The sequence below is a fragment of the Dryobates pubescens genome, chromosome Z, assembly GCF_014839835.1.
Source record: "Dryobates pubescens isolate bDryPub1 chromosome Z, bDryPub1.pri, whole genome shotgun sequence".
NCBI lineage: Eukaryota > Metazoa > Chordata > Aves > Piciformes > Picidae > Dryobates > Dryobates pubescens.
In genome coordinates, this window is record NC_071657.1 from 47208765 (window position 1) to 47222204 (window position 13440).

Sequence of the window (13440 nt, forward strand, 5' to 3'; positions counted from 1 at the left end):
TCTGCACCTGGCTCCAGTGAAAAAAAAGGATTTAAAAAAATCACAAAACACCATCAAGATAATATTTTTACAGTAAAATTGTTTCAAAAGTTTTTTCCTGTTCTGCTGGTGGAGCAAAGATTAAACAGTAAAAACAATTACATTCTCTGCAGAGACAGAATTCAGCTTTTGTAACAGAGAAAGGTAAAAATGTTTTCTTTCTTTCCTCATAAAAACGATGACAACTTCTTCACTGAACAATGTAGGTTGATAATTCCATTTTAATTTCATAGAGTCACAGAATGGTAGGGGTAGGAAGGGCCCTCTGGAGATCCTCTAGTCACTTGTTTTCATAATATTAGAAAAAATGAATGGAAATACCTTTAAAAGACTTTTAAGATATTTGGCAACCTTTCCAGCCAATTTTTCAGAAAGACTAGTGCTTCCATAATTTCAGGAGCACCTAGAAGTAATTACAATTCTTTTATTTTTTTTCCTCTTTGTCATAAAATCTGATTTATGGTTTGTTTCTTCTTCCCTTCCACCCTCCCCCAAACCCCCCCCCCCCCCCCCCCCCCCTTTTTTTTTTTTTCTCCTTAAGGTATTTCGGTTCTATTTTCACCTTAAAAAGCTGCACTAAAAATCCCTTTCTAAAATGCAGGAAACTGTACTTACCACAATTTAAAATGTAAGAAGAAATAAAATCTTTGTCAGAGCAGGTCTGATAATTTTAGGAGAGTAATGAAGTATTCAGCAGAGAGAGTGGTTTCATCTCAAGTGATAATCACCCTCTTTCCATCCCAGCCTCCAGAGGCTTTTATAAACTAGTACCTGACAATGCAAATATTCTTTCTCTGGAAACATTTTCCTTGGTGGCTCAAAATACACTGTCTGGTATGATATACAAAGAAAAACAGGTAATATTACTTACTGCTGATTTTCATACAGAGAAGATTACAGGCATCTCATGGTCTTTAAAGAGTGGGGTCATAACTGCTTCCTATACTGATTTGCTATAGCAGCCTGTGTCTTGCTGGAATGGGTGCTGTGGCATTGTCTCTAGGAAGAAGGTGGATGTTAAAGGCCATTCCACTGGTGCTTGGGCTTCATCTTTCCCATAGGAAAGGAGACCCTGAAGCATGGCGAGGGAGACACTGAGCTACCAGGCTCTAGGTTGAATCTAGGTCCAATGGCCTGATCTATCATTTTCACTGCACAACTAAAACAGTAAATTATAATCTGAGCCTTGCTCCCATCTCAATACACTTGGACGATGTAAGCAGATTTTTAAGATAAAGGACACATCACTGAACCAAGAAAGTGGTAAATGCTGTAGAAGAAACACCAAATATACCAGAATCCAAGTAGAGAGTCTGTATGTTCATAATATTTTCTCTTCATATCTCAGACAGGCTGAAGTAATAAGATATTAGTGCTTTGGGCAGGGTTTAAAAAACCCCCACATTTCTTAAAATACATAGTTTAAGTTAATCCTCTGCATCAGAAAAAAAGGTTAGCATAGCAAATCAAATGTAGTGAGAGATTTCTTCTGCCTCTTTCCACATATCTGCATTAGAAAGAAATCACCAGTCAGAAACAGGCTGCTTGAGGTACTGAGGAAATAGATCTGGCAACTGTTCATTTTGCATTTTTCATGGCTCACAAGGCTTGCATGCATCAGCTTTTCTGAGCAGAACAGCAGGAATGGTAAAAACTGACTGCATTTTAAAATTCTAAATTAAGAAACTGAAAAAGAAACATAGCAGCCATGGTTTCTTCTGAGAATTCATTTTACTCTGCAACTGAATTAGCAAGCCCTAAGACCTATGACAAAAGCAAGCAGCCAGGTCTCCAGGAGGACTGCTTGCTAAAGCAGGCCAAAGTCTGTCATTCCACAAAATGCCAAAGCAGTGCTTGGGGAAGATGAGATGCAATGCAGGCTTGAGGTAGCTAAATTAATGTCGAAACTGCCATTTTCTGAAATTTTGTTTCCAGCCCTTACATCAAATACTTAACTTGCTTACTGGTTATAAACTTAAGACCTTTATATTTCTTTAGTAGCAGCAAGTGAGCTTTCCTAAAGGCTTTTTGCTGCATCAGTTGAAGATCTTTCCTTCATTAGAAGGGTATGTGCAGTCCCCACGTAGCTGACGTTTATTTTGCCATGGTGCTGTGCTGCTGCCATTAGTAACTTGCTTGCTTTCCCAGACAGAGCCATCACTGCCTCTTCCACCAAGCATGAGTGCTGATGGTAGCTCTGCCGGCTTACTCATTAGCAACTGAACTTTTACTTGAAGGAAGTGAAGTCTCACCAGAGAAGTGGCAGACAATTGCAGAACACTCAGATAAAGCAAAAGAGATGTGTCTGTACTGAGGGACACCCAGAACAACTTGTTTTGGGAAAGTCCCCATACAACGTTTTGACTAAGTAAGCTTACCAGGTTCATTGACCCCAATAATGTTAAATAAGAGAAGGAGAAAATGAAGTTCACCTTTAAAGTATAGGCCACGGAGAATTATAGAGAATTAGTTTTCTTTGGTGAGCATTTTTGGGTTGCTTGTCACATTATACACAAGGGAAACAGCTGCAAATAAGTAATACTTGCTATGGTCTTATTTCTTGGGGAAGGAAAAAAAATAGATCATTCTGGCTTCACTTGTCTTAAGGATTTTGTTTTGCTCTCTCTTCAGATGAAGGAGATAATAATTTGGTTCTGTGGCATTCAGCCCTTGTTTATTCTTGGTCCAAGAAAAGAGCTCTCCATACTCAGGTGGCCAGAAGATACAGAAATTTGCAGGGCCAGTAAAACAAAACTTTAAACATGTTACAAGAAAAAGGTACTAGTCTGGGAAATTGCCTCAAAAAGTTATTCGATTACAAATGAACCAGCTGATGTTCCCTGCCCTTTCACTAACACAAAAAATCAGCTAGTGCTGAGATCAGCATCAAGATCAGACTTGGACCAGCAGATTTTGCAGGGCACTGAAATGAAGATAAAGGAGCTAATCTTAATAGAGGTTTGCCCTTGTGAAGTTATTTCCAATTCTGCGTAATAGATGCTAACATTTTCAAATAAATTTTATTGTAATTACTGAAAATCACACAGACGTAGTTTCCACTGATTTTGATGGGTTTATGTTCCATTATATTTATGGGCATGGGAGCCCATATACATTTTTAGCTTCAGTAAAACCCTGAAGCAAACAATTACACATCTCAATTACATTTGCATGTGAATGACTTCCTCTTGCTTGCTTTGAATATGTCACCTGATAGTTTTATACGATGGGTCTTATTTCTTGCTCTGGAGGAGGTGATGGTCAATCATTCGTACAGATGTGCTTTCTTTTCTAAAAATGGGCTAGTCTTAGTTTACAGGTGCAGATGGAAAATGTTTGCATGACTTTCAGCGGTTTCAGCAACAACACTCTCACACTCCTGTTGTCATGAGGTGTAAATGAACAGAAGTTTAGCAGAGTCTTCCTCACTGTTTTTTTCAGAGACACCAAATAGTAAAGTCTATACATTAAAAGAAGAATGGTGACATCCTAGGGAAAGCACTAGACTGATATGCAGAAAACTTTTCTCTTTTGTGCTTCTGTGGAGTGATGTTAGGCCAAACAGTCTTGCCTCTGATACCCTACCCAATCTGGCTAATGATAATGGTATCTGTTGCAAAACAACTTGTGCTAAATCAATTCAGAAACCTGAGGGCCTTGTATTTTTGTTGGATCTCCTCCCACCCCCCCTCAACCCCCTGCAAGTTTCCAAAAGAAAACAAACTCTTAAGATTGAACAATTTGAAGAAGTAGCAATCAGGGGTGACCTTATTGCTCTCTACAACTGCCTGAAGGGGGGTTGTAGTGAGGCAAAGGTTGGTCTCTTCTCCTAGGCAACCAGTACCAGAACAAGAGGACACAGTCTCAGGCTGCATCAGGGGAGGTTTAGGCTGGAGGTTAGGAGGAAGTTTTACACAGAGAGAGTGATTGCCCATTGGAATGGGCTGCCCGAGGAGGTGGTGGGGTCGCCGTCGCTGGGGGTGTTCAGGGCGAGGCTTGACAGGATGCTTGGTTGCATGGTTTAGTTGATTGGGTGGTGTTGGATGATAGGTTGGACACGATGATCTTGAAGGTCTCTTCCAACCTGGTCTATTCTATTCTATTCTATTCTATTCTATTCTATTCTATTCTATTCTATTCTATTCTATTCTATTCTATTCTATTCTTTGTCAGTCATGCCCAAGAAATCTCATTGGAAGCAACTGCCTAAGACTCTATAACATTTTCCCAAGAAAAGTGAGGGCTTGCAGCTTGGTGTTAGCTGAGAAAGAACTGGCACTACTAGTGACATCCCCCCTCCAAATAACTTTATTTGATTTCTAAAATGCAATTAAATCCACTGTACATACATAGTCACAACTCAGAATATAGCTTTCACCAGAAGTATTATTCTGCATGGAATCCTTCTTTTCTACAAACATTCATTTGCACATGTTTTTTCACCAAAATAGCAGTTTATGTAGCATATGTCATAAAGCTGAGATTTACAGAGAAGGTAAAAAGAAATAGGGAATTAAAAATCCTCATCACTGGTGTTCACTGCTAATACATTTAAAAGAAAATAATATTTAATTCTGCATTCATTTGCAGCAATTTTTTTCTTCAGGAATCAAACACCATGCTCCTTTCCAAATAGGAATATAATTAATTCCTCTTGTTCCACAATTAATCAGTTCACAGTTTCTACTTCGGTGTTGAACATACATATTGACAATTCTTTACGTGAAAAGGAAAAAAAAAAAGTGAGGAAACAGTACACACGTTTTAGTCAGTTTGCAAAGACAGGTCTTGGAAACAATCACAAAGTGTGTTTCAGGAGAGAACTATACTCTTCTACCAGTTTCTTCTTCTCATTTAATTTTTCCAGTATGGCATCCATTAAGTATGAAGCAAAAGGCAACTGAAAAAGAAAGACAGTAAGAAAACTGATCATTGAACTTTATTTTCTTCATGTGAAAAAACATCTATTAAATAGCTTTAAACCATTAGATTTCACTTAGTTCTGACAACCTCACATGCACCCAATCTGATATTTAAAGTTACCTGCCTGGTAGTGTCTGAAAATTTACTCTCTATCATAAAAATGATAAAAGAACAGAGTAAAATGAAAAAAGATAAACGCCTTATTGAACAATTCATGCTTTACTGACCATGTTAATGATGTAAACTGCAGTACCAGCATCTCTGTCATTTATCTTCAAACAGCTGATCAATAAAAGGTTACAGTCATCTCTAGGGCATGCAGTAATAGTAGTGTGTGTTTACTACAATCAGGAGGACAAGACAAAACTACTAGTACAGCTCCCAGTACTGTGGCAACTGCCTTAGACTAACACATTAAAACTTGTAAACATAAAATTCCCAAAGCAAATCAAAACCCAAATACTCTGTTATGATTGCATGGAGGTTATTAACATTCAATAGGCAGAACAATTAATAAAAAAATTAATAACTTTATTAATAAAAAAATCCCACAGAAAATATTAATAAAACCTATTTACTGGCTCAAAATATTCTGTTGTGGAACAGATACCTCATCAGCAGGAACATGTAACAATTTAAACAATATGAGCAAAAATCCAGAAACAACAAACAGCAATTTAAACTGTAAAGAAAAAAGAGAAGAACATTGGCAACATGGCAGAGATTGCCCACAAGGTGGGGGGCAACTCTAGAATTCTCTAGGGCAACAGACCTTTAACAGATGCTTATAAAAATCAGATTTCGTAATTACTCACTGATTGTGGTACCATGCAGCACGTGTGGGGATTTAAACAAAACCAAAATGGCATCAACCACGTGAAAGCTGCAGGAACACACTTTCACTTTCTGTTGGCTTCTGCAGCTCGTCACTAAGGCACATACAGGGTTTATCCCTAAAGGCTTTGTAGCTGAAAGCTTTGTAGAAAAGAGGTAGCGGCCAAGGAGGCTTGCAGGGCTTGTCGGCTTTGTAGCTCTGCTTATTTGGAGAGCTGCAATCTTTGCAGTGGTGCTCGTTGCTTATTCCAATAACATGAAACTGTCCCTGGGACTCTCAGCTCCTGGGTTTTGTCGGCCCGGCAAGACACATCCATTCTGCTCCTGGGCTTTATAACACTTACAGTGAGGGGTCTTGCGGTTTTGTCTGGGTAAACTGAAGCACAGCTTGGATTCCAAGCAAGGCTTGTGACTTCTCCCAGAGCTTGGACAATTGCAAGGCAAGGTATCAGTTCTTTGGGCTGGTATTTATAGATTTTCCAAGACAATTACGGCCAGTGACAGCAAAGATTGAGAGATAAAAACCTGACACTTTAACCTACAGAATGAGTTTTTCACCAAATGTGGCTAAAGGCACACACACCTGGCCCACTTGGACTCCAGGGCATGTTCAGACACGCCTGGGCAACGTGGGCAATTTCCTGAAAAACCAGACCTGCTGTCTCCTGCCCCACTGTCTGATTCAGAGCATTTTTGAGGCTTTTTGTCCCATCAGGACACACTCCAATTGCACTGATTGAGGTATGACATAAATATCTGCGCCTCTCACAGTATTATACCAAAAAACCTGTATTTACATATTTGTAGAGGAAAGAGAAAGTCTTGTTCATATCCATCCATTACAATAGAAAATACATATTTCCACAATTGATGTCTTCAAAGAATGATATTTGGTGTATTTTTCAGTGTTACAGCTTAATGCTTAGAAAGAGGTTTTCCTGCACACGTTTTGTGCACCAGTGCTAAAAAAAAAAAAAAAGGCTAGTTTTTGCAGCTCCACGCTGCTGGGTAGTCAATGCTGCTCTAAAGGAGAGCAGAACAGTGTTTTGGTCAGCCCAGAAAGTCTATCAGCTCTCTCAAACTTGTGGTGAAACCAACAGTGACCGAGAGGTCAGTCTAGACCAAAAGCACGAGCTGACACTCATATCAGAAGAATTTTACCTTAAAAAGCCTACCAGGAATAAATTAAGAAAATAAAATACAAGTTGGTTGAGCAGATCAATCAGCAGCTTCCTCTGCTTTTCACAACTGTAGTTCAAGGAAATCCTTCTGCTTCCAAAACCACTCTCCAGTTCCACACTCACATATTGCTGCTCTGATTATTTTTTTCCACTTCCCTATTCCTTATTAAAAAGAAAACCATATCTTACACCAGATAGAGCACTGCCTGCTTCCTACAGAAACAGAAAATATGAAAGAAACAAAAAAACTCAGACATGAAAGCACATCAAATACAAATGGTGTCATGTCTGAACTAATATGCAGATACAAGACTACATTTTGATAGTTAAGATCACTACCAAATCAGAAAAGAAAAATAAATTCTAATAAGGCAGCAAGGAAAATCTTGTTCATGGCAAGCATCTGTCATGAGGTGACTGTAATGGCAGCCCTACATGTTGCTCAACAGTTACTTCGCAGTGACAGAAAAAAGATAATAATATGCATTATCTCCCTATCCTACAGGAAAGGCAGCTTTGAAAAGCTGGTACTTGCTGGCCAGACATGTTTCCATCTGTCATAAATAACTTCTGTCTCTGGCAAGAGTTTTCTATCAGGTATCTATACATGTCAGCTTTCTCCTGTACACTGTTGTGATGACTTTTTGGGGAATAGAAGGATGCAGTTCACTGAGCACAAATCTATTCAGCAATAGAAGACATAATCTTGTCTGAAATTTTGTGACACTTACTTGCTATTGCATTTGCTTGTATTTGCTTCAGTATCCTATTCCTTGTAATTACTCTCTTTTTTTGTCTAAACATGTTTTAGAGTTAGAGGCAACCATTGCCTTAAAGTCTCTAATTCTTCTTCCTGAACTGGGTTACATTCATTTCAGATACATTTCAGCTCCTGAATGTTGTGCCTGAGATGAATGGTTTCTTATTGATATCTCTGGGTCATATAATTGTAGCTACATTTCACTTGCTGTTCACTACTCTCTGTGGCTTCCATGTAATAGCAAAGTGATCTTTCAAGAACTCTTTCCATTTAAATCATTCATTTAAATCAAGAGCATTTGAAAGTTGAATGTTATATCATTCCTTCAATAGTTGCTGGTTTCAGAGAAAGTGCTGTATGGTGTTTCTTTCTTTCTTTCTTTGGTTTGGTTTTTTGGTTTTTCTTTTTTTTTTTTCTTTTTTTCTTTTTTAATACAGACACACAGAACTTCATCTTTAACAGAAGCCTGTCAGGTTTACTTTCAATGACAACTCTGTAACTATCCTGAGAAGCTTCCTTCTACATTTCTCCCCAGAGCTTCACAAGCACTGAAGATGCCTCTGCTCCAAAGCATTTATCCCAGCTTCCAAACTTGCCATATGCTTGGGGAAGGCTTTGGCAGTTCGGTGAGTGCAAAATGCACACCTAAGGAGTTATATCACTGATAATTATACACTTTAATACAAAATGACACTTCCTTCAAATGTCTTCCAGTTATCTGTGTCACAACCAATTTATCTGAACACTGAGCCATAACATGAAAGAGATCCTAAATCAGTACATTGTGGTAAGCTTTAAGAGCTATAGTACTCAACAGACTTGCATAAATTCAGAACATATGAAAGCACAAACTACATGTGGATTTAAATAATTAATTCATTTTACAAATGCATTTGTCTTTACCAGAATTACAGACTTCTTCATTGATACCAGAAAGCCATATGAATGAAATAGATTATTTCTTACATAACTTATCAGACAGACAGCTTGGTGTATGGATAACTGTAAGGTAATATAATATGATCCTAAAGAGTCAGAAATGCTGACGGTTATTTCTGTTTCTCTCACTTATTTATGTTGATCTTAAATATACTTCTTTTGATGATCCCTTCTTTAATAAATAATCTAGTAAATATTTATCAGCCTTACTCCACCTGACTGAATCTCACTAAGCACAAGTGTATAAATATACTCTGATTTGCCAGTAGAAAGACTCATAATGAATGCAAGGCAAAATTGTTATTCTAATGAGACACGACATATCCATTTAGAGAGTATAGTTTTACTTGGCCTCTGCTTCACAAAATCTGAAATGTCCATTAACATGAAAATGAAAGTATTTAATTTCTGTAATACATGAATGAGTGGTTACACCTATTTTAAATCTTCCAACATGGATCATCATATAATATATTTTCCCAGCAAAACTGCCCAAACATACTGCAGAGCTGCCTTAAATTGAATTAAGTGAATCACAAAGAATAAACCAAAATATAAAAGAAACTCAGCTTATAATGTCCAAAATGTCCTAATTTCCCTACAAATTGTCAAAGTTTGCAACTAAACTAGAAAAAATTTTCACTTTGCTAACATTCTTTGTCCATTCTGCTTTGCAATGGCTGCATGTATATGATTATATATCTATGTACCTGTCTGTATTCTTATCCTGAGGAAACAAGCCAATCTCTCCTTGTTTTCAGTCCAGTACAAGTGATATAATGTAGTTTTGTCTGTGTGCATGAGACAAAACATAGATTTATACCATAATGAATTGCCAAGGCAGATGAACTCTTATAATTACATGAAAATCATAGTTACTTTCTGATAGTCTAATAGCAGTGTTAATGGTACCCAGGATATGGTTGAGACTGCATTGGTGAGGTGTTTCTAGGTGCAGGCATTTGAAACACCTGGTGACAGTGACAGTGGTGGGCGAGTGTGTGCTGGTGTGTTTGTGCATGGGTGAATACGTAACTCTGTGTGTCAGCAGAGGACAGGCAATGAGCAAAGACCTTTAGAAAGAGAAGACAGACCTGAGATGGATAAAGACTAATGAAAGCAAAGCAGGGGAGTTCCAAACCAAGAAATCTGAAGGAAACAACCACAGCTGTTAGTGCACACTCCCTGGTGACAGCAGAGGAAATCTGTTTTTAGAAGCCAGAGGTTGGGGGAAATCCCTACTGATAAAGAGTGACTTACACTGTTCTAAAACCTGTTCCAGAGACGGATTATACACGTACCTATACAGTGCCTACTGAACAGAGGGGAAGGGATTTTCTGCAAGTTTTCACTATTGTAAGATGATTTGTAGATTCGTAATGAGGTCATGAGAGTAAAGATTTTTGTCGGTGGTGTTGTTTATGGTAGGTATGCTATCCCAGTGAGTACACAAGGAGGTGCTGCTGTATATCTGACAAGGGACGTGCTAAAGCAATGATGTAATTTGGTTTAATGCTTGGAAAACTTAGGAAGGTGATTTAAACTTTACTGAAAAATAGTTCTTGGAGACTTCAGGTGATAATCTGGATTGGGTTAATATCCTGCACTCCCATATAACATTATTAATGGATTGTTCCAAAATGCTGTTCCTTACAGTCACAGGGTATGAAATCCATGAGTGGTACAAGGAGTCTAGTCTAAATATGTGAAAGTAAGTCATCCTTTTAGTTTACCTGTATTAAGTTTCCTGTAATGGGAAAAAGCTAGAAAAGGTTTGTTGGGTTTTCTAAATGATAATGATAATGCCACTACACTGTGTCAGATTCAAATAATAACAGATGAGGAATAAAGACGCAGTAAGATATGAGGAATAAGGAAGGTAGAAGCCTCATCGCTTGCTAGGCAAAGCAGTAAACAGACATTGAGATAATCGGTTTCCCCCCACTTTCACAAATACCATAGAACAGAATAGAATAGAATAGAATAGAATAGAATAGAATAGAATAGAATAGAATAGAATAGAATAGAATAGACCAGGTTGGAAGAGACCTTCAAGATCATCGTGTCCAACCTATCAACCAATCCAACCCACCTAATCAACTAAACCATGGCACCAAGCACCCCATCAACCATGAACTGCTACAAGCAACAGCTCTCCCAGCTTCTCTCTCCCATGCCCAATCACTAATGCATAACCAGTCTGTCTCTAAACATGACTCAGATACCCCTGTGCAGGTAACAGAGATTGGCACACACACTTGTGAAGCCTCTCTACATACAGGACCTTCATAGGCAAGTGATTCTTTTATTCAATTCTCAATTATTAACATGTTTCATTTTTACACTTTACTGACCTGCTCTAGTCACTGTGTTTTAATGTACAAACACAAAAAGGCAACTGAAAAAAACACTTGTTGCTTGTTCAAAATGTAGGTTTATACAGTAAGTGATTTTTATCAGCTCTATATAATTCAGAACATGATTACTTGATCCTTATTCAAATAACAATATCCTGATACAGAAATACCTCTATCATATTGTAAGCTTCTTAGCAGTGGTGTAGTTTCTCCACATGTGTTTCTATAGTAGCTGATAAAATAAGGACAGAAACTCTAACAGGGGTCTTTGAGCCTCAGAAATGCAAAAATATTTACCACTTAAATACTAACATTCTTGTAAAGCTGACAGAAATTAGACTTCCTCAAGTCACAAGAGTATGGAAAATAAAGGTACAGATGAAGTGTAAACCAGAGGTGTGCTATCCTTTAAGCATTACACTTTAGGGGAATGTATAAAATGACAATAAAAAGCAACTAGTGCTTCCTTCAGTCCCTCCAAAAATTCTAATGCAGCAGTAAAATGGCATATGTCAGTAATAAAAATAAAATGTCTATGACATTTTAAATGTTATCATACTGTCACAGCGGAATAAAATTAGCTTGAAGAATGATCTAAAGGGATATGATGCAGTTCATTATGTATAACAGCAATAGCAGCAGTTCCCAGTGTTCATAAAGGTTTCTCCATTAAATTTACCTCCAGTCAATAATTAGGAGTCCACAAATAAACCTAGGCAATTAAATCAATACTGCTGGGCAATTATGTTCTAAAGTCCTGGCTCAATGGCACAAAAAGACACTATATCAAACTGCAATATTAAGTGATCTTATGCAATTTTCAACCAAACATTTTCTCAGAATAACAAAAAAGAGCAAGCCTGCATCCCTGTTCAAGATGCAAGCTGGCACACTGTTTGCCAACCCATACTACTAAGTGAGCAGTCTGTTAAGAGCAAAGTCTATAGTCATACAAGTTAAGCATTTTCTTCCACAAGCTGCTCCCAAATAGAGACCAAGAAATCCTAGGAATTTCCATTCATGTGATGTGGGCGGAAATGAAAAACAGAGCTGGCTGCTCCCCAAGAGCACCAATCCTCCTGCAATTCTAAAGATGGTTGGCTGGCCAAGAATTACTTTTACCCTCAGAGCTCCTCCTAAGGAACCCCGAAAGATGGAGCAACAATCACTGAAAGCCACTATTAACTTGTAGACAACTTTATGTAGCTAAGAGTAATGACCTCCTCTGTCTCAGCTAACATTTGCAATCCTAATACACTGTTACACTGTGAAGACCCCTCTTGGGCCCCCCTTTCCCCTCCTATGCCTGGGGTTTTTATGTCAGATAAAAAGAAGTGAAACAATTCAGATTGATACTTTAAAAAACAATTTACTAAAGAATGATTAAAAAAAAATAGAAGAATAATTCTTCATCATATTCCATTAATCTCATTCCTATTTTGGAGACCATAATATAAACAGAATATTGAAATGCATAGATTGGGAAGGGGGAGTTAAAGTGAATGCAATTTAGTGAATTAAAATATTTGTGCTTTTACTGCTAAGTTCATTGTAACACTATGACATCAAATTAAAATGCCAGTATTTCTAACAAAGCCAGTAAAAGCCAAGTGTTACATGCATCTCCTTCACTGCAGCAATTAAGCAGTCTCTTAATGGTAGTAAGTTTTGATAATGACAGTGGGAAGAACTGTCATTTCTTAAAAAATCTGGTCATAGGACACAACCTAGACACGAAAGTGATTAATGATAAAATGTAGAAATCTGAATGTGAGTGTTCCCTTGAAATGGCTTTCAAAATATTTTTAGCCATTCACATTCTTAACTGAAATTAACATCGCTAATGGACCCATGCTAGTGAATATGCATTAGAAACACCGGATTTATACATAAAATTTTATTTATTTTCAGACATCAGCTATCCATCATCTGAATAAAGAGGACAACTAAAATATAATGGAAAAGTTTCAACAGTCAGTGTATCTTGTCAGTGATGTCCAAACAAAAGCTAACTATGACTAGAAAAGCAGGGCTCTCACCTGCCAATAAACTGCCCTTGATCACTTACAAGAGGGGAGCATCCCAGCAGACTCTGTGTGTATTAAAAAAAAGACTTGAAAGAGAAGAAAAAGTATCACACAGGTCACAGCAGCAGTCTCAATGGACCCCTCAGGGATTTCTGCTAGTCTCAGCCTTGTCATCCTCTATGCAGCTTTCCTCTCTGCCCAGAAAATGTCGATAGGAAAATGTTTGAGGGGCCTCTGGTGGAAATTTTTTCATTCTTCCTGCATTGACAGGATGCCAAATCAATATTTACTTCCCACTAACAAGCTGCTCGAGGTCTCAGTAGAAAATATTGTAGAGAATGTGAGAAGACACGATAATAAACAGCTGTCTGGCTATGAGG

The 13440-nt window shown here is 37.8% G+C and overlaps 1 protein-coding gene across 1 annotated transcript in view; it reads right to left on the reverse strand.

Annotated features, from left to right (window-relative positions):
- Positions 1-4830: 4830 nt before the first annotated feature.
- Positions 4831-13440, reverse strand: part of CNTLN (centlein) — a 230655-nt gene continuing 222045 nt past the window's right edge. Inside the window, exon 25 of the mRNA XM_054177772.1 lies at positions 4831-4939. Coding sequence (XP_054033747.1) covers positions 4838-4939 — 102 coding nt within the window. The 3' untranslated portion in view covers positions 4831-4837. The remainder of the gene's footprint in view (positions 4940-13440) is intronic.